This window comes from Spea bombifrons, chromosome 6 (genome assembly GCF_027358695.1).
Source record: "Spea bombifrons isolate aSpeBom1 chromosome 6, aSpeBom1.2.pri, whole genome shotgun sequence".
NCBI classification, from domain to species: Eukaryota; Metazoa; Chordata; class Amphibia; order Anura; family Pelobatidae; genus Spea; species Spea bombifrons.
In genome coordinates this window covers 38,555,904-38,578,299 of record NC_071092.1, presented here as the reverse complement: position 1 = coordinate 38,578,299, position 22,396 = coordinate 38,555,904, and the positions used below count along the sequence as shown (strand labels likewise).

The 22,396-nt window shown below is 38.2% G+C and overlaps 1 protein-coding gene across 1 annotated transcript in view; it reads right to left on the bottom strand.

Moving 5' to 3' along the window:
• Positions 1 to 1,876: 1,876 nt before the first annotated feature.
• The window catches only part of ASTN1 (astrotactin 1), a 120,985-nt gene continuing 100,465 nt past the window's right edge, over positions 1,877 to 22,396 (bottom strand). Inside the window, exons 17-24 of the mRNA XM_053468591.1 lie at positions 20,717 to 20,905; positions 15,216 to 15,487; positions 14,044 to 14,177; positions 8,280 to 8,431; positions 7,558 to 7,693; positions 4,182 to 4,282; positions 2,787 to 2,970; positions 1,877 to 2,326 (exon numbers count right to left, since the gene is read on the bottom strand). Of these exons, the coding sequence (XP_053324566.1) occupies positions 2,089 to 2,326; positions 2,787 to 2,970; positions 4,182 to 4,282; positions 7,558 to 7,693; positions 8,280 to 8,431; positions 14,044 to 14,177; positions 15,216 to 15,487; positions 20,717 to 20,905 (1,406 nt within the window). The 3' untranslated portion in view covers positions 1,877 to 2,088. The remainder of the gene's footprint in view (positions 2,327 to 2,786; positions 2,971 to 4,181; positions 4,283 to 7,557; positions 7,694 to 8,279; positions 8,432 to 14,043; positions 14,178 to 15,215; positions 15,488 to 20,716; positions 20,906 to 22,396) is intronic.

Sequence of the window (22,396 nt, the reverse complement as noted above, 5' to 3'; positions counted from 1 at the left end):
GAGATACATTTATCATGCTTTTAGCATCAATGCACTTGTTAAAACAAGTCGACCACGTTGCAAATTTGTGATAAAACATAATTTCTTAACGAAGGTGTAAATCACTTCTACAGTATACACAAAAGGTGCATTGTCTGTGCTTTTCTCCTATAAATTATGCTTCAAGTGTAAAGGTGTAATGACTGTATATCCTGGGGGCGCAGAGCTAGAACTCCAAACTGTGTTTAAGGAGGAATTATACCCTTTAGATTACAAATTAAGTAGAGAACCCTCTTCTCTCTTCTTGAACCTGGCATTAATAAACAGGCCAATGCAATGATCTCCGGTGATCCAGTAGCTGTACTATCAATCACAACCCCGTCAGATCAGGGTGACTAGTACGTACACACGATGCAATCCCAACTCTGTTCCATGTATCAAGAAGCCGGCATAGGCAAACAAAGCCGCCCGTGTAACTGTGGGCAAAGAATCAAAAACAGACATACCCTTCATCATTATCAGCATGTCTAGGAATCCAGGAGCACATTGAAAACGTTGCAACTTTAAAAAACATTTTTGACACAAGTATTTTCTCTTAATTTCAATATATATATGTTTTGTAATATTACTTTGTCAAAAATGCCGACTTTTAAATCCACGTCAAGTAAGTGTTTTTACGCCACTCGGTGCCCAAGAACCTTTTGGTCCTGGCCATGCAAGCTTTTGACGTTTGGGCTGCTCAGATCCGAGGATAGTGATGTTAGTAATCTCTCGGATCGGATATGGTTACGTGGTGCAATGGGATAAAGTGCAAACAGGTTTTAAACAATGTTTCAGAATTGTTACTTCCTGGGTTTTTTTAGTAGGTTTTCTGGACATCCTATATAGCAGCTGGAATAGCATTAGAATAATTTGGGTATTACTAGTTTGACCAGGTGGCGTGCTTCTTCGTTCTATGCCTAAACTACTTCATTGGTCTTCCACCTCATAATGAGAGCTACCAGTCTACCCCAGAAAACATCTTAAATGGCCCGTTAAAGATCAGAATTAAAGGATATCCCTGCTTGAGCACAGGAGAACCTGTGGAAACTGGTGAAACATTGACACACCTGTGCTTAAGTAATAACGTTAAAGTTTGTCCTGAGTTGCGAAACATTTGTTACTCGGATTCTCATTTCAAGTATTGATTCTGTGACGTTGATTTTGACATTGGTTCTGGTGTACCTTGCCTTTCAGTGAAATTTGTTTGCAGATGAAGGTTTTGAAGAGTTCACTAAGGATGTATGAAGGCTCTGCGGTAAACAGAGTATGAGTACAGAATAAGGCTCACCTAGATCAGTATGAAACTATTGAGCTGAAGTAGGTGGCTAGACACGACTTGGATTCCTTCTGGCGCAAACTCATAGCTGTTTATTATTCCAGTTTTGCACCTGGAAGACAAGGATAAGTTGACCCTCCCGTATGAGAATCAGGCACTGTGTGAACTGCTCTGGACTGAAATAGGTTGTGAGAAAGCTAGAGGAGAGCAGAGCCGGAGAAGCTATTGCCATTACTTGCACTTTGATAGAAACCTTAGATGAAACAGAGTATTTAGTGCAAACAGATCAAGACACTTGCAAGCATTTTCTAACGCACAACACATTTCTCCTTCCTAACTTCAGCTACTCAGAACACTGCTACCGTTTTGTGCTGCAGGTGATATTATGTACCATTTTCTATGTTTTTTCACCCTCCCGCCACCAGGGGGAGCTCCTAAAAACCCCAAAGGCAGTGAAAATGGTGAACTCCTTCCGGTGACAATATCTGATACAATTTAAATACTCATGTCCACAATCAGGAAATGTGTAGTTTAAATACTGTAGAATATTTGAGATTCAAGAAAGGAGTGACAATCCCCTTTTGTACAATTCAGAACGGTGTGGATAGTGATTTTTCATTAATTGCTTGCAATAACCCTAATTTTAGAAGCCAGCCTGGCCAAAATGGATTCGTTCATCGAGAGAGATGAGAGTTCAGAATGAGGCCAGTCCAGCAATGGGTCTCAGGTCTTAAATCCTCTCTCTGCTTTATATCCAGTCGCATTCTGTACCTGGTATCGAAGCGCTTTCCTCAGTTATCCTTACTGTCTCCATAGTCACTGCTCAACACAACAAGCATTTGCTCTTCGCAGTTTTTTCTCAGATCGCGGCTCAGGTCAGTCCAGTTCATTGCATGAGACTTGACTTCGCTGTATCGACACGCCAGGTAGCGCAGGGATGACCGACGCAGGCTGATCCTGGGTTCATTGAGAAGGTGAATACACCAGGGACTTAATGCGTCCAACTGCGACAGCACCAAGGCCGCTTTTCTTGGAGAACCAGAGAAAGACAGAAGTTAACCAGGGCATTTAGAGAACAGTTAAAAGAAAGCCATGACCTTTGACACCTGGAACGTTCCCGAGTTGTAGTAGTTAACATTATATTTCTCAAATCTAACCGTATTATTACCCTTTAGCCGGATTAACGTCTAGGCAATTTATGACATTTCTATTTTTTTCCAATAATTTCAAGTCATTCAGGGCACTTATGTATATAGTATAAGTATAGTATAGTATATATGTGAAGGCTGATGTATATAGTATATGTATATATTACATGCATTAGTTGTCATAGCCAAAATGTACCGGTAGAGATGTGATAATTCCACTAAAGAACATAAAATGAAAAAACACCCAAAACTAATAATCTTTGAGATAAAATGTTTCAAAATGTTTCCTTTAAATCCCAAGTGGACATGACATCACACAGATGACACTGTGATTGTGTTACCTGGGTCCCAGCTCATCTTCACATCGCCAGGTGAACTCTCCAAAACTTTGGAAGTGCAAGTTGTAGTGATAGCGCACCCGGTGCAGGTTGGGGGGGCCCAGTTCCAGCAGCGTGTTATATGCCGTCTGCTGCTCCTTTCCGCTGGTGTAACCATTAAACAGATTGTATACTTTGTCAGCTACCTCTGGGGAAGGATAACGTAAGTAATTTAAAACGAGGGGTATAAGAATCCAAGTAAAATGTACATCACTTATGTAATGGTGCATGATCATTTCTTTACTCGACTGCAAGATAATAACCACAGCGCCTTGTGCAGTGACTCAGGGCGCCGCTAATTATTTCCAATTATCCAAAACCCATTATTTTAAAAAAAAATAGGACTTAAAAGCACTTTACGTTATATGGCAGGAATGCAGAAAGACAGAACTATAATATATTTAAAATATTCTCTATCATCTTTAACAGTTGTTAAGTTTAGTCTTAATTAGGTTTAATTGGTTTGCCAAAACAGCCTAACTGCAGGAACCTCCATAACAAATATCACTGAATATAGAAAACATAGCAGTTAGGGCTGTGTTTCCAAGAAAAGAACATTCAAGCAATTTATAACATTTAATTAATTAGAATTACTAAGCAATTTGCTTCTGTAGCGACAATGATTTTAGGTTTTTATGAAGGGTTTTATGAGGCGTGAATACTTCTGGATTGCAAGAAAATCTCTATCAAGGACCTTTGTTACCATGAGCTCAGGCAGCCATTAGAAATCTATTATATATGCTCCGACTCCCATAATATATATAGCGAGAGATCAGCATCCCATTGCCATAGTATTGTGCATTCTGGCGAGATACACGAGTGCAAGTGCTTGAGGAAAAGCTACAGCATTATCCTCTGAAGGACAAGCTTGGGGTCTCTGGAAATAATTGTATTGATATTATAGAGAATGAGTGGTTATTATATATGAATATCAGTTCTGATGGAAAGTGGTAAAGTAGGGGATTTGGGAAGAACATTCCATTAGTTGTCACGGTGACTGCACAATACTTATTACTTGGTACCAGAATTGTTAATTAGATAGGAACGGCAATTGTGTTTATACTCACAAAGATGAGAGGTACTCATTAGAATAGGCACACTTCAGGATACACCTGCTGATAACATAATATTATATTGTAGAGAAGCGCAAGCTCGCTGGTACAGAGCCGGACCCCTACGCTTTGTTTACTGCGTGTAAGCAGAGCTGGACACCCACAGATCTAGGAAACTCTCTGAAAAGGTTTGTATGGATGCTTGCAAGGACCAAAATAGTGAATAATAGGAGGATTTTGGGGAGTTCTACCCAACTTGAGCTAGGTGCAAGCTAAAGCCGGGTTTACTACATTGGTGCTAACTTACCTTGAGATTTCACATCATCCACCTCTGGGCAAGGGGTTTTTACTGTCACGTAGCTTGGCTCAGAGCGACGGCCTGTATTATCCACTCCCCAAAGCGTGAACCTGGCCAGTAATGGAGAGAACAAAAGATACTGCTGTGTCTTTCGTGCTGAAGTATTATCATTAAAAGAGCATTTGCAATTATTATTTCAGAATTACTAGAACTGACAGAGTAAGACAAACTGATACGTTAGGAAAAAGCGTCCGCTCGAAAGCTTACAATGCCAAAAACAGTGGATGTCTCCAACTCCTGATCAATACAGCCGTCTAGACTGCATACACCTATCATTTTAACCACAATGGAAAATGTCACTTTGGATGCAAAACTAATACAGAATTAGATTTTTGATGCTGTGACACTTTTTATGTGAACCCAGGGCTGTTCATCCCAAACATATAAGGACCTCATATTTACATGATCAAAAGTATAATATGTGGCATGGAAATTACTAGTCTTGGGTGTCGGCGAAGTCTTCATGTTTTTATTTGGGGAAAAAATCTTCACATTCGTCCTTTCCCGTGTTTGTTTTGGGCAAATATTTGTATACGTTCTTTGTATTCATTTTTCTCTTGGTTTTTTGCTGGTTTTCTAGCTCTAATTAAGTCTTCCGTGGTATAGCAGGGGTTAATATGGGAATCCATAGGATCATGTCAGCTGCATTGGTTGATGCCAGACAAGCCCCCTGCCGGCGACCAATATAGTTGCTCTTATAGACCTTTAAATCCTGGCCATTGATCTCCCCAGGCCAAGTTGCCCCGAGGTGTACCTTGTCCTGCCCTTTGGCAGTGGGACATAAATCCCTGTTCCTCGCAGGCCAAGTTGCTCAGAGTGGTTGTCAGAGCTGCCTTTCATTGGTTGATACCAGATGAGCACCCTGCCGGCAACCAATAGAGTTGCTCTTACGGACCATTAAATCCTGGCGCGATCCTACTGATTCCTGTATTAACCCCTTAAGTCTATGACAGAAGACTTAAGATATGCTAGAGGCAGTGACTTGTATGTGAGGAAGGGACCAGGGGGATTAGCTAGGAGATATTTAGGGATTTTGTTTTTACTATTGAGCTAGCCCAGTATAAATATACATACAAAGACGAACACGAAGAAATGAAGATTCTTTGTGTTGTGCGTCTTCGTGCGTGTTCATCCGCCGCCATGTTTGTTTGTCTGTTAAAACGAAAACACAACATTCGTGTTCGTTTTCATGTTCTCCTGAATACAAATGCGCAAGTCTAATAAGACCCAGCCATGTAATATCCCAAAAGAAAAGGCAAAATATCTTAACGCACACTACAAATAAATCACTAATATTTATGTGTGTCAAAGAGCTGTCCAAAATATGACTCTATTTATGCAATGTATATGTCAATACAGACTAGCACAGACTATATGTTTGACAATATTTTATGGCATGTTTTTGGCAGCATTGGTGCTTTTTATAAAATGAATACTTTTTTTTTTTTATTTAAAAAAAAAGCAATTTATCATGGTAAAACTAGGGAAAGGTAATAAAACCTGGTCCCAAAGGCATATCACAAAACAGTTCAATGGTCTGGAAAGGGATACTTTTGTTTTAAGAGGTCTGGTTACGGTATTTTTCACGTTATTTTCACTCGCTGATGGATGATTATGTAATAGAGCAAATCATTTGTTAGAAAAACAATACATTTTATCTATACAATGTAATTTCTAGTCCCTTTTTCTATATGCTATTTATGTACACAGTGTTATAACCTCTATGTGTGCGGAATACATTTATACTCCGCAAACATTCTGAGCTCCTAGTAAAATTGGACATTAGGGAGCAAAAAAGATCAAAAGGGTTTAGGTCCCAAAGAAAGACACACGTGAAGTAAGCCCAAAGAAAAGAATTTTAGACTTTTCTTAACTAGTTTTAGCAGCTTTGTAAAAGCCTTTAGCAACTGTTGTATTTGTTATTTGTTACTCCAAACACTTTTCCTCCCAAGGTGTCCATTGGGGTCTCTATGGTCAAGCTTAAGAAACCATAGATCTGTTTCAATGTCTGCCACGTACAGCCCAGGCTATCGCTGTGAAATTGTAAATATGTGAATGTGTGTCCTGCGCCCTTATTCGCAATAGTGAAAAACACAATATATAGCAAACAGGGTGCTCAATACACCTACAGTGCCTATAATAAATAAATGGCACCTTTATCTTTGGGGATGCTCCAAGTAAAATAAAAAAAATACTTATTTTATCACTTTAAGTGTCAAGGTTTGGAGCACAGAACACAGAAACCTTATGGGACAGTTGACGTGGATAAAATGAGCAATTGTCTGCTCTATTCAGAGTGAGTGGTTATTACCGCTATATATTGTGTTATTGTACTATATATACATTTCTTTTGTATTTTCATGCTTACCTGGAGCATCTTTATGGCCCTGAATGTAAAGGTGCCATTTATTTATCAAATGCACTTTGGTGAGCAACTAAAAAGTTTTTTTTCAGATAAAGGAACTGTCACTGGCCAAATAGTTCTGACACATTAGAGATTTCCTGTATATGCTTTGGGTTTGTTGTCATCTCTGTTTGTTTCTCACCCATATTTTAAGAGAAACTTAAAATAATATATGAGGAAGATTGTTAATAGCTGTGTGCTGGAAGAGCATTGACATCAACATCATCAATGTTTATCAATATCATCGAAAATTCATTCATTCACCAATAATAATTCCATATATAGGTCTTTTCAGCATACATTAAAATTTAAGATGAGAAGCTAGCATTCCTTTACAATGCCATATATATCGGTCCTTGCAACATAACTTAATATTTAAGATGAAAAACTAGCATTTCTTTAATCTTTAATATTATGTTTATCGTCATCTCTTTGCAACAATGAAAGTTAAAAAAAAAAAAAAAAAAATCCACCATAAAGAATAGAAAAATGACATCAAGCAGGTGTCATTAAAGGGACATGTTGAGAACAGAAAAAGAGAAAGAATGCAGTGTCAAGGGAAGCAGATCATGTAGTACGGTTATGAGGCAGATGTCTGTATAGCATGATTGATAAGCTTGATCTTTTAAAATGTGGGTTAAATATTGTAAGGATGTTTTGTTGCCTCCATATCTTCCAGTACCTCAACTAATGCAGGTAAGATAACACCAGGGACATGAAGCCAATATACAGGATTCTTCAGTAATTTTGGTCTTCTCCCAGAAGACATTTAAATTGTTCATTTTGAGTTTTTACTCCTTCTGTCTATTTTACAAGTGAGAAGAACAGCCCCGGGTCTTTAAAGTTAAGTTATAACCTATTTAGATTATAACCCGACTCTATTTAGGGTACAACATGCTACGATGAGGGAGTGTAGCTCACGTGTAAGTAGTGTCAGGCTCCAGGCAGCGAGTAATGAGTGAGATGGTTGAGGAATGCTTGTCGGGGACTTGAGCCGGCATCACACATGGAGACTTCGCTCCTGAGATTATATCTTCCACAAAACTCAGCACTGTCTCTGAATAATGAAGGTATGGGGATAACATGAAAAGAAGGAGAAAGACGTAAGAAAGAAAAGGGGAAAAAAGAAAGAAAATTAAATCTGTCCATCAGAGAAGGAAGTCCCTCTGTTAGGGTTAGGAAAGCTATAGGCTCTCAATTGCTTTATGTCTACAACTCCTATCTTCTGTTGGTTATGGCAGTTTTGTTTCATAGCTATTTTATAGTCTAAATCCTGTAAAGTGCTACAGAGCTTAATAATATTATCTATCACTAGTACATATGCCTTGATTCTGTTGTCTATGAAATATTTAATGCAGTAATTAAGCTAGAATTACTAATTTAAGAAAGACAAAGTGGTGGATTTTTGTCTATCCATAGTGCGTATAATTTTGCCTACAGTGTATGTATCAGAAATTGCAAAATGTGAACAAAGGAAGATACATCTACTCATATCTGCAAAACAGTGAAAAAAAGGGCACCAAGTAAGTATCTCTTGATATCATTGTATTCAAGGTATGTTTTCTGGATCTTTTTTTGTGGTAGAAAAAAAGGAAGCCATGTTTTGTTTAGTGAATGGGAATGAAATGGTTATGCATTCAAACCTGTATCCACTTTGGAAAGGTCCATTCGATCGGAGACCTTTTCTTGGCTGATAAGATAGTCAACAATGCGTGCGCCAATAGGGGGCTCTGTGTGTTGCCAGTCCAACACCAGGAGGGAACTGCTAGGTTCCTGCAGCACAGATAGATGAAGCCTGAAGGGAAGGGAAATTATGTGACTTGTAGCCAAAGGAAATTAAAGAAGCTCACAAAACAAGTAAAGGCCATGGTATCCATTAAAAAAGGCATGCAGCACACAACCCATGAGGAAGGAGAGGAGGAAACACTGAACTTGTTAGAAATGAATGCATGCTAACAACAACCTACTGCATAGGACAGCATACAGAAGAGAGCACAAGATAGACAATGAGAGCACTCACACAACTCGCGGGTATACAACCAATGAGATGAAAAGACAACACGGATTCAATGAGGAACAAGACCTCTAGAACGCATTCCATGAAATAAAAGCAATGGCACACAATCTATGAGATTCTATGACACACAGCTGAAGAGCATCAGCACATCAAAGCTAACCAGTTATATAACATAATATAATATATTAATATAATTATATAATATAATACTCAGTCCTGTACGGTACAGTTACTTTCAGTGGCTGCATTGTTCACAAGTATTACACAGGCAATATTTCAGTCCAAAGGACCTTTCCCAAACTCAGCCTTGATAGCAGTCCATTGGGCCAAGACAGTGTGTTTGGTAATTTGAGCCTTACGTGACGTACATTGCTGCTTCAGAATGCTGTTCAAATGTACGATACACAATCCCTGACAGATCAAACGTTCCCTGATACCCAACCTGCCAGACTTAACAAAGTGGCTACGAAGAAATAAATCCTGTAACATGCAACCAAAGGCAGGATAGCAGTTTTTAATATGCAACATTGTGTGACAAAAACAAGATTAAAATTAACTTCCAATAGCATAGGATCTATCTAAAGTAGTCATTCCAAAGTCAAACTACTTGAATATCAGATAATTGTAATTGAAGATACTTTCTCTTCTGAGACCAATAAATATTAACCTTAGAATATTTTTCATTTGCAGCAAACTCACTGGTTAAAATGTAGTATTTTGCCAAAGAAAAAAAGCAAAACAAAAGGAAAACAATCTTGAAATTGAAATTAGACAAATATTATGTAATCTGTGGCAAATTCTTATTATATAGGAAGGTAAGCCATTTATAATCAATGGCATATTTATCTATCCCCTCTGCTCCGCCGTTCTTACAATTGAGCATCAGGATATGATGTCATTATCGCATTATATCACATCATTGATTTTAAATGGTCCACACTGCAGTGGTGTTACAGGGAGCCTGATGCCCCAATACATTGTAATGAGTGCAGTTATACCATTTAATTGGACTGTTCCTGTGAAGATTGAGTCCAGTGTCTTGAAATAAGAATCGTTCTCCATCTTAACTGTATTCCTGATCTGTACATATCGGAATGTGTGCAGAAAACTGGTTGTAGGTGTTGGTAAGTGGGCAGAAATTCCCTTTCTCTTCCTCTATCAACATACCTATTAGATGGATTCCCACATTTGTTTTGATCTATGACTCACAGAGCCCAAGAAGTGTGCGGATTTATCAGCAGCGGGGGTTCATCTGAGAAGGGTGGTAAATTCATTTAATACATTGAGATATTAAATGTTAATGGTAATCCAAAAGAGAAGATATCTCACCTTTTAACTTTGCTGGCCATTGCAGAACACTTGGCCAAATGCAACACTGAAGGTTCTTTTTTTTATATACACAAGATAAACATATAATTCAACATATAGAATGGGGCTGTAAGTATATTATATATGTATTTGTTTGTGGGATTTTCCAATTCTAAACCTCTTTACCCCAACCCCCATTGTCACTTATCATGCAGGTTAGGAATTGCACCACCCATGATGTGTTATCTCATGTAAAGCATGTTTCATTTAGTACATTTCATTCATTTACATCAGTGGAAACAATATCCAAATATATATATATATATATATATATATATATACTGTAATCACATTCCCTGTTTGCTCACTGATGTCACATACATGCTAAGATATTGTCTATATTTTAAGAAACATAGATTTCTAGCGAGGTTGTAGTCAAGTAGGAGTAGAGATCTCCTACATACTTTGGCAGTCAAATACAGAGGAACAAGGTATTTAACCTAGGGTTGGCAGGCCAGGAATCAATAATGACTCATATCCACCCATCAATTTCCATGTACAGGTCCAAGTGAGTTGATTTACTAAAGTTAGTGCTCCAGTTCATATAGTGTATGGCATAGGAAAGTCCTTGGGGAAAGGGGATTCGGGTTGAATTGTGATATGAATTGGAATGGGTTTACATTAATTAGCAGAATATAATTGAGGGAGATAATCAAAATAAGCATATTACTTCAAAATACAATAACTTCCAGCTATTATTTAGAAGTATCCAAAGTGACCCTTTGCTACACCATGTTGGTGGTCCCCAGGTGAGTAAGCAGCGATATCATCCACATAATGTTGCCATTTATCACTAAGGTCCGAAGTACTTTGGAATCGTAGAAGTGTCATTGAATATATAGGCACTGGAAAATGAATTAGAAGAGACTTACACAGAAAAACTTCTAGTGAAATATATGGGATGAACAATGTATCAATTAATTAACAAGGAACTATACAAACCCCAATAACAAACCATGGATGCGATGTAGGGTCTTCACAGATTGCTTGGAGAAAGGCGTACTAAGTAGAACCCTTATCAAGCCATTATATTGTTAAATAATAACTCTATTATAGTTGAGATGAAGTCCAAAATATAACATGTGGTTGTTGTCTGTTTAGGAGGAGCACACAATGGTTTCAAGCATTGCTTTCTTCAAGGAGGTGGTGTCCACTGAGTCAGTTCTGTATCATATCCAGTGGTGGTATATAGCCAAGTTTCAATAAAAATCACCTGAATCACGAATTGAGCAGGGTCTGCAATGGGGATGGCAGATGCATAACAATGTCATACGTTAGGAATGTATTCCCAAGTTAGGGAAACCATTTCACTTTCCATGTCTTCAATTTATTGGACCTAGAATTGAATATACACTAAAGAGAGGGCAGGCTGGTGTGTTTGCAAGAGAGTTGTGGTTTCAGCTCCCTCACCTCATTATTCATTACAAAGGGACAACAATCACAGCTTCCTCTTGCTAGAAGGGCTGGCCTGGCCTGGCATAATGCATAATTTAATGGGTGAGAAGAAATGTCACTGATTTAACTACACATTATACAGAGCCAGCCAGCCAAGCTTATTTACTATGCATTTTCATAATACTTAGTGAAGTAAAGGAGTTAAATCCACATCTCCCCTGACAACTCTCCTTTTAGTTAAAAAAATCCATGTATTAAAAAAAAACTCCACAGAGTAATAGCTTTTCAACCTACTTTATATCCTCCCAGGCATACTTGGTTATCTTGGGAGTAAGACAGAAAGGGACAAGTAAAACCAGGAACTCTAGTCAGGGTACAAGAAATTCTAGAAACCACTGGAAGATCCCTTTACTCACTGTGAACATTGGAGGAGTAAATCTGATCAACCCAGAATTTCTTCCAAGCTCTTTAGCCAAAATGGGTATGAAAACAGGGCCTGTAAATTGTCTTCCACCATTCATTCACTCTGACAAGTGCCATACTAATAGAGGGCCATCAACAATAAACTTTCTGTAGAAAAGTCTTGAGACTGTTTTACATTTAAATATTTGTTCAAATAGATGTGCCTAAAACATAGAGACAGAATTTGATGGGAGATAAGACCCATTCGGCCCATTAAGTCTGCTTGTTTTCCCTGTAAAATCCAGAAAAGTTATTCAGTCTTTGGTCTTGTCAATGGTTTGGGATAACCGTATCCCATGCATGTTACATTTCCTCACTGTATATGTTACTACTTACAGTGTAACTGATTAGATTGTAGTGGGAAGGGGAACATGGCTGTGGCTCCAATCCGCAACATTCGCAAGATTGTTCTCAACTGGTCCCAATGAATCATAGTGTGGCATACTTGTTTCAGGGAACTTGAGTGGGTATTATAAATGTACAAGACTGTTTTTTACATGTAGTCTATGGGTATAATGATAAATGCACATGTGTGTAATGTATTGCATATGTCTTGATCATTTCTGTACACTAGTACTCAATCTTCATTGTAGTTATTGGACAAAATGTGATTTATTGAGCTACTTCAGTTTTACTCCAGAGCACTGAACAGATTCTGGGTTTCCATCAAACTCGTTTCAGCCTGTAGGGCATGTATCTCTGGGAGTAAATCCATCCCTGGTATGGAAGGTAGTGGTGAATTCAAGGGTGCTGTGATGGGTCACAAACTGTATATAAAAATGAGGTCCGACAATCGATGAGGCATGATCCAAGCCCCCATAACTGCTCTGTTTCATGTAGTTGGCCTATTGCTCTTTACAGGACGGTTGTCGCCGGCTGCCACCAGAAAATGTGTTATAATGTACGGTGTCTTGGGTTGTGCAAAAGGTCCTCGTACCCACTGAAGGAACCATGAGTTTTTCAAACACTGCATAAAGTTATCCTTGGTAATGGAGTTTTATAACTTCTAACTTCATTAGCTTATACACTAAGAGGTGCTTTTAGCATGCAACTAAGATTTCCCTCTTCATGTTTGCTTATGGTGGTCCTTTGGAAATGGTCTGCATGCTTTATCATGTATTGTAAAAATCCATGCAAATTCACACTCAACAAAAAACTTGACAATTCCATGTGATCGCGCACAAAGATAAGAGCCAATCTCCGAGATATACAAGCATATTTTAAAATCAATATGCAAGATGTTGTGAAACATAATGTTGAGACACATAGCTGTGAACATCTAAAACCATCTTCTAAAACCATCTCTAGGGTTTTTTATGGCTTTAAATCTATAATATCAGCAGAATATTTGCCATGTTTACTAGATCTACTGTAAAGAACATCACCCCCTTCGTCACAGGCAAAAGGTTTTTTATTCTCAGGACAAACTGATGCTGTTTCTATATCTTGACATGCTTTTCCTTAGGTACTTACTGTATGTGTAAGTTTTAGTTTTAGGACCTGCAGAAGGTAAAATTATATATATCTAGGGTATTAATACAGTATATTTTAAGACGCTAGAACCCTGTGGCGTGAAATATATAGGTCTGGCAAATACTGGTTATTTGATCTGTGTAAATTAAGTCTTTTGAGTCTTTTGAGGTACATAAAACTGGCACATACAGCCTCTGAAATATACAGAACTGGGATATAGAGCCTATGAGAAATAGCTGTTCATTAGGCTCTGATCCATAACCTAATAAAATCTAAATTATTACTCATATCCCACAACACACAGAAATCTGTGACACAGAATATGAGACAGAGAATTGTGAAACATGATCATCAATAAAATCATATTTTATTGCAACATATAAAAGATGAGAAAGCTATAAAAAAAAGTCTGTTAGGGACACAAGAGCTCTGACACGCCACAACTCACACGAAGCAGATGATGACAGTGATAAAGGAGATGGGTTTGAGGGTATTTAGAAGAACATTCATCCAGACAAATGAAGAAGGAAGCCAAAGCTAATTAACACTGAGCTTTCATACATAGACATTACTTTTAGACAGATACAGTGAATACACATACAGTGCATGCAGGACGGTTAGAGTATGCTGGAAAGGAACACTGTAGAACATAGCTGAAGGCAGAAACCCTGATTGAGAACGAGGAGCCTTACACAGGTTGTGGTAGAGGAGCACAGGTAGGGAGGCCATCTACACCGAAAGCAGTGGAGTCACACCGACACCAATCCTCAATTACATCTCCGCGCCCAGCGCACCAGAGACAGCTGAGCACAGCTTCCTGTAGTAACTGAGACAGACAGACAGCTGAGCATAGAACCTTGTAGTAACAAAAGGAAAGACAGAGCATGGAACCCTGTGAAATTATAACAAGAGGACAGACACCTGTGTGTAGAACCCTGCACTGATGTAAACTCTACCATAACATGATGACGCACAGCAGAATGCGAAACTCCGCTCTGGCGAGTACAGGACAGAGTAGTAACAGCATGACAAAGAGATATGGCCCAGTAGCAACCCTGGGACGTAAAGCTCAAATGAGCACAAGGTTACTAACGCTATGGAATGAAGATGGATTCTCCTGGATTTATAACTCCAAAGCACAGCAACATATGCACAGCGGAACATCCTATATTACATACAAGACCACATTCATCACAAAGCATAGAAAGCACTTTCAAGGGCCTCAGGAAAGACAAATGAGGTTGATATGATGATGCCCCTGTCATATATCTCTATCTGTTTGACAATAGCGCATTCATTTTTGACCATGCTCCACATATGTGCCTAGGGGTTTCTAGCTCTGATTACGATGGAATTTAACCCTCAAGCAGAGTGGATTTACTTGTAAAATTGTGGGTTTATCTCAAGATCTGATAGCGGTCAAATGCTCTTGGACATCTAATGTGTTACCGTTAAGTGTAGCAAGATGCATTAACACTAGCTGGAAAAATGTGGTTGTGCTATATGCAATATCTAAGCAAGATGGAAATATCTTGTAGATGTCTGATAAAGTGGCAGATGAGGTAAATAAAGTCTTACGGGTAGGTAAAATAGCACCCTAGCTACCCACAAATCTCAGCTTAAATAATATATCGTGGCAACTCACTATGCAGTCCTGCAATATATAAGAAACATATGTATTTACGGATTTGGCAATCACTAACAGAAACGGCTAACAATAACTTGCTTCTAAGGAATTATCTGGTGAGGATCAGAAAACAACTATAACAATCATATTTTTAATACAAATTTTATAAAGACCTTATTTTATATATATATATATACAGTACAACTATACAACTGGTCATTATAAGTCTGGCCTCACCTGTTGGGTCGCGTTGTTGTTTGTAACTAGCTCATAGATGGGGACTGCTTTTGTGACTTCTAATAGCACAGGTTCAGGTGGGGCATCAGGACTGGATGTGACGTGACACAGTTGACAGTAGGAGGAACAACGGCCTTGGCTTTGACACTCCATGCGAAGACCTTGTGCCAGACGTCGGGTGCCGGTGTCCAGCAGACTGTTGATGTATTCAGGGAATGTGAGCACCTTGGGCTCTCTTTCTCGTTCCTCTGATTCGTCCGATGGGGTATTTCCTACAGGTGGGGGGGGGATGAGAAAATGAGGAAAATGAGGATAATGTGATGAGGACATTTCTTTGTACTATGATCCCCATTTAGAAAGCACAATGACAAAAGTGTTCTCTGGGAGTAGACCCCTGTTTCTAGAAAGATCCCCAAAAACAATGATATATAGTATAGTAATGCACTAGATATATTTAAAGTAGCTGGAATGTATCTGTGGATGAATTTATCCTTTAAGTGTCAGTGGAGTCTTTAGTCAACTAGAGTCAACTAGATATCTTTATTGTACTTTTGTCCCTTTTCTTTTCTTTTATATTTTTCATCACTTGCTGGCACAGGCGTATATTGAATTTTCCATAATAAGTACTTGTCCTCTAATCTACAATAAAAGCTCTGAACGTCTTCATCTCGAAAAGAGATTTGTCTGTGAAAATATTTAAATCGAAGCACAAGGAATGCAAGCAAAAGATATTGGGGCACAATCCTTTTGGTGGACAGTCCTACTAGAAAAGTGTCACAAATATTTTTTTCATCTGTATTCTTTTAATATTGTTTTTTGTGATCAGTGGATAAAAAACAGCTATAATTCCAGAACATTCCGATTCCCCAATTTAGCATTTTGAGATCTTTTATATGGATTACTGTTTTTGCTTTGTATGTCTTAAGGAGCCGGGCTCGACAATGGCCATCAGGACTGGACTTACCATAAGGCAAATACCTGGTTGGCCATTGGCTCTGTTTTTCAGTTGCTGTGTTATTTAAGTGCTAGAGCCTATTTATCCCCAGTCCAGGGTTTCAACCTGCTGTCTTGGACATCTGCATAGATTGCTCATCCCTCATAATTAGACTGGTCTTTAATCTGTGGATAATGCAGAAGAAAACATCTTTCTTCTTCTATCCAGAGAGAGTCCTCCTATGCGCATAGAACCCACCCAACTAACAGATGAAGAAAACTAAAGCAGGTTATTCCTTATCATTATTCTTCGCCATGAAAAAGATGGTGCATAGATCACAGGTGCCCAAAAAATCTAGGCGCTGAATAGTGTGGTCTACAAATCATGTTAGGTGTGTCTGCTCTACACCTGGGCTCCACTTTAGATTAAAGCGTTCTGATTACCTATAGCAGTTAATTTATATCTATAATTACCCTGTTGATTAAGCAGCAGCACCTGTACCTAGTCTGCCCCCAAGCATAGTTAACCATCTGGATTTAACTCTTACTTGATGTGATTGGTGTTATTTAGGAATGCAGCCCTACATTTTGATCACAGTCGTTTAATGTTTCTAGTGCCTGTGTCCTGCACTCTGATTTCCTAACACATTCCCACGTACTGTGTCTCTATTGTGTAATGAACGCTCCCTGTTCTGAAATTTGTTCATCTTCTTACTTCAAATATTAATTGTAAAACTCATAAAATATTCAAACCACAACATTTTCTTTCTTGTTAAGATTCCAGCTCCCAAAGAAAATATTTTACCACATGCCATCGAAAAACATCTTGGCAGGTGTTGGCAAATTCTCTCTAACATGAATAAATTTTGCTTTTAAAGGTAAGTTTTAATAATTTAAAGCATAAGAACATTGTGAATACATTGTTGTTGGTCTGGGTACGGAATATAAATGAGAAGTGCTAGGCAACCCCACTGGAAAAAAAGATGTCATGAAATATCTAGTAGGAATACTTGATGTCTTTACAGCAGAAATGATGGCCCTCAAATTCTATGTTTCTATGACTGATACAAACACCGAACCATGGTCCTTTGTGTTCTGCCCAGATGGCCAGAAGGCTTGTTTATTTCCTCAGAAATCTCATGGTGCTGCCACAACCACAAGGGATTCTGGGTAAATGCATGCAAATAAGGACAACAATTATCACCTTTTGCCTCTATATCCACTTTATACATGGATCCCTTGAGAGTAATTGCCCGCTGTACAGGACAGCCTTTAGACAAAACTCGGGAAGAGATGCAATAGCCAGATCACCATAAAATTAAGGGGGTAGTAGAAGTATTATTAAACACTCATCTACAGACACCAGACAAGCCAGAAGGCTTGTTTTTTCCTCAGAAGTCTCATGGTGCTGCCACAACCACAAGGGATTCTGGGTAGGCACATGCAAATAAGGTTAATAATTATCACCTTTTGCCTCTAAAAAACAAGCCTTCAACCCAGCAAACGTGTTCAGTGAGCTTCAATACTTTGGCCTGTTTTTTAGGAGTTCTCTATGGTATTTTCTGTTTGGATAAAGCATCTATTACCCAAAAGAAATATCATTTACTCGAGGTAGGGGGTTCAAGCACAGGTCAATGAATAACCACCATGTATACATAAAATAGCATGACTATTAACTTAGTTATGGATAAAAGATATCTATTTCAACCCTTTGTCTTTGAAATATTGAGGCAGGGCCAAGCTGTAAAACTGTCTCACTCTCCAATCAGCACAGAGGTAGCAATTTCTTAATATGATACTGTTTCTCATAATTCACGTACCTTGTGATAGAAGATGCAAGCCTGGTTAAAAATGGGCACTTCAACATAATAATGAACCACATTATGCCTCCAGGTCTACAAGAAATTATTATGCGTACTCAAGATCAATAGAATTAATTGACCATAGCAATTCCTAGACCTACATCCAATAGCAAAATTGTGGTTTGAACTCAAGGAAGCACTTAGCAAACACAATAAAACTGAAGGTGAAGAATTTCTCCCTGGAGGAGCATTTAATAATCTACGAGGAAAAGAGCAGAAATGGTCTTCCATGCCCTGGAATGCCAAATCTGAGCAAAACGTGGAACCACAAAATGCTAAACCACTTTCTGTCTATTTGTATCTGAAATTCCGTTACTGTTAGCATAATAATAAATCTTCGGTGAATTTGAATTGTGTGAACACCGTGTAAAACAAGACAAACACTTTGCTGTCGGTACCTAAGAGGAAAATGTGGCTCCTAAGTTCATTACATTCTCAGGACCATCTTTACATTCCAAGTTTCCCTAACCACAAAAAAAAAATAAAACGGTTTGTATGCATAGCAGAAGTCATCAAATATGTTACAAAAACATGGTTCAGTATGGTTAGAAAGGCGTACTATGTGTAAATTAAATACCTTAAAGCACCGCTGGCCCCGGAAATGTAACTTTGGCCCAGCAAGGCTCAGATCTCAATACTGTCTCTCTAGATACCCGGGATGATTTTGATACTTGTGCTGTCACTCTCTGCTTAAATCTCACATCTTACAGCTCAGTCCACTTAATAAACATAGGTAATGACGTTCACAGGTTTATGTATACCACCGGGTGCAGATACCCTTACGCCCTTAGGTTAAGGATATCGTTAATTAGTTCTCCATTAATTAATTTATCCCCTTCTGTAAAATGCATGGTGAGGTCTGTAGAAGGGAGATAAATTAAGGACCTTTAAATGTCCAACACCGTACCCTTCTGCTTCATGGGAGGTTCGAGTCCTTCCTTCCTTAATGGCCCCAAAAGCTGTGCAGGTTAGGTGGTCGTTCTACAGCAACATTAAATGTCGTTTTATCTGCCTGACATTTGTCATGAGGTTAACATTTTGGCCTGATATGCCAATTTTATCAGGTTTTATTCAGCATGATTTCTGCTGGGCAAGACCCCCGCTAAGACAACAATTACTATACTCCACATGGCAATTACTCTGTGTAGATAAAGGTTCAGCCAAGCAGAAAGACACATATCTCAACATGCTTTGCTCTAAAAGAGAAATAACTATTTTATTCTTTCATTAAAATTGTCAAATTAGCACAAAAAACATAGTTTGTTTTTTTCTATTACCCGAGTATAACTGAACGGTATAGGAGGATCATATAACTTGCCGGTTACCTAGCAGCTACATACTTGACTAAGAAAGTTTCTTATATCAAAGAAGAGATTTCTTCCCCATCATCTCTAACAGATAACAAAAAGTATTGTAACCAGTTGGCAAGGACAGAGCTCCATTGACACTCAAGCAGAAAAATTACACAATAATGCTCCCTATTTCTACATCTATAAAGTATGCAGAAACTCCGCTGCCCAGGCCATTAAAAGATATTTAGTTCTGTACAGACCATTAATGTGAGCTAGGGTGCAATATTATAATTGCATACATTTTAATTTAATATGTTGTTTGAGCGCAATATTAACGGGTGGGCGTGAGAGCCAGCACATAAACTTGGCAACTCAGTAATCCCCCACTCAATTTATTCATATGTCAGAAGTTACAAAGATACATATGTAAAGGCTTTAGTTATCAAAATTAAATGCAGCAACTACGTTCACTACAAGCTCGGGATCTTCTTTACATTCCCGGTTCCCATGAGAACAAAAAAAATCCTAAAAAGGCTTCTCCACAAGTTCACCAATGGTCAGCAGACATGGTGGAATTTATTTAAGTATTTTTAATAAATATATTGTATATTATTTCTATATGTATTGAATCTAGGATTCGCCATAAGGTTACTTTGCTGGAGCTTTGGATAGATGTACAGGAAGTGCACGTTTATGTTAAATCACACCTCAGTAGGTGTGCTAATATTTTCACACAAAAAGTAAGTGATAATTAATGTGTCTCAGCTTTTAGGGACTTTTATATTTGAAGAAGAATGCAATATTTGCTTAATAGCTTGGATAATGGTCCTCCACCTGAGGGCACCACGCAATGCTCTGATCTGATTCCCTCAGTCACGGCTGCTACAGTGAATCGAGATAAAGTCCCTCTACAACAAGTCCTGCGGGGGCCGAGCACCTATAGTCAATCTTAATAGCAGGGCCTCTATGGTATATGAAAGAGTAAATGATGGCGGCAATAAAATTGGTTTAAGAAGAAAAAATCATGTGAGATCCCAAATATTGTTGCAATACATCTAAATTTGTGTGTTAATAAGACAGTGGCTGTGTATAGTTTTTCTGGAGCCATGGCTGCCTGTAGATGTATATGTTTTCAATGGCTGTGATCGTGGTGGAACATGTTTGTTGTATAGCGGAATCCCTCGATATTTGTGCATTGTCTGGTTTCTTTGGGTGGATAGTTCGGTATAAGGCTATATGCTAATCTTTATTTAAGTCAAGTCATCTGCCCTTCAATATGGAAATTTAAGTTGCCCTATACCTTTAGTGGATCTAAATGTAGGTAGGTAATCTCAATGCACACCAGCTATAGTGTCCCTATATTCTTGTTTTTCATGAAATCCGTCCATCTGCACTTTGCACCAAGCCTTCCTACCTTTGCTAATATCCTCAAATTCTAGCCAGACCTGCTTCTGCACTTGTCGGTTTGGGTACCAGATGGAGCAGGTTTCCTCGAATCCATATACTGCCTCTTGAATATAGTGATTGCCAAACTGTTCCAATAAAGGTGCAAATTCCATCCGTGATGTAGCTCCGTCCAGAGAGTGAAGAGCCTGAGTGAATGCTGATAGAGACAAATGAAACAGAAACATGAATCTAGAGGATAAGTAGACACTGTTGGAAGTAATTATCCTTTACCCTGCACATAATCCACTATTCGCACTGAGCTAAGTGCTTAGCAAAAAATATGCTTAGCAACAGGACTCACAACAGTAAAAGATTATCATTATTATATTATGGTAATATAATATAAATGCAGATTGTCATATGGAAGCTAAAGTAAGAGTCATAAAAAAGCCATATGGAAAAAGGTCAATGTCTTTCGTCCTCTAAAATTCTTTCTGGAATTTGGATTTTAACTGTTTGTGTTCTAAGGGGGGGGATGCACTTGGTTTTCCAATGGCTTAACAAGAAGAGCCTTATAAAAGTTTTGGATGGTATAAAATTACTGATTTGATATATATTTGGGGTGGTTTATGCCATACTGCTAGCACAATCCCTAAATGCATTCAGAAAACCAATCGACAATCTTTATATGTATTTTTGTTATTCATGTTTTATTTTTACAATCCAACGTTACAAAAAATCTCCCATACCTTAGAATGAGCTCCATTTGGCATATTATTATTTAAAGACAAACAGCTGAATCCCAGCACAGCTGTATTATAATCATTACTAACTTATTTATAAAGTGTTGTACAAAAACACAAGTGCATACTGAACATACTGTAAATATGCCAATTTATCTGCAAATGCTGGCCCTGGTTGTAATAATGTCCTATTATGAAATGCAGTAATTACTTTACAGGGATATGTCTAGATCCATAATCAATTTACCTCGCATTTGCCAGTATTCTCAATAAACTGAAAATCCTTTGTTATTTATCAGAAGCGATATGAATATTTAGAAGAAACCACAGGATGAATTAAGAAAAACAAATATGTATATACTGTGATGTATGTTTTTAAAATTATTTTTATTTGTTTAAATTAGTATTGTTGAATCTATTTGTCTTGGAACCTTTGCGATGGGATCCGGTTCCCTTGGAATTAAAGGTTCAAACATCTATTCCATAAACTACTCCTTCTGTAGGCTACAATTTAAATAAAGGCAGAGTAACTATATGCACTCATTCAAGATACCTGCACAACTTTGGATAACCTTAAAAGTTTCTTAAAAGTAAGGACTACAGACTATATTGGTCCTTCTTTTGTTTGTAAAATGTTACATTGGTAAGCGCTCTGCTCGTGTTCCTGCTGTTAGTGGCTAGAGGTGGTGAGAATGAGCTGTGAAACATGTATCACCTCACCAGCAACACCCAAATGTGTTTGTAACATTCTTCCAGGTTGCGATGTAACACTGGTGGTAGGTAGACTATAAAGTGTACCTTTGATAAACCTCCTGGAGTGTGTGAAGCAACAGGGTTCCAAGATGCTGTAGAAGTTACTACAGGGATCAGCACAACTAAATCTGGAACAAACCCAGCTAAAGAGGTATTACAAAAAGGGATTCAGCCATATAAATGTTTTGCAGAGTAATCTTTATTAAACATTT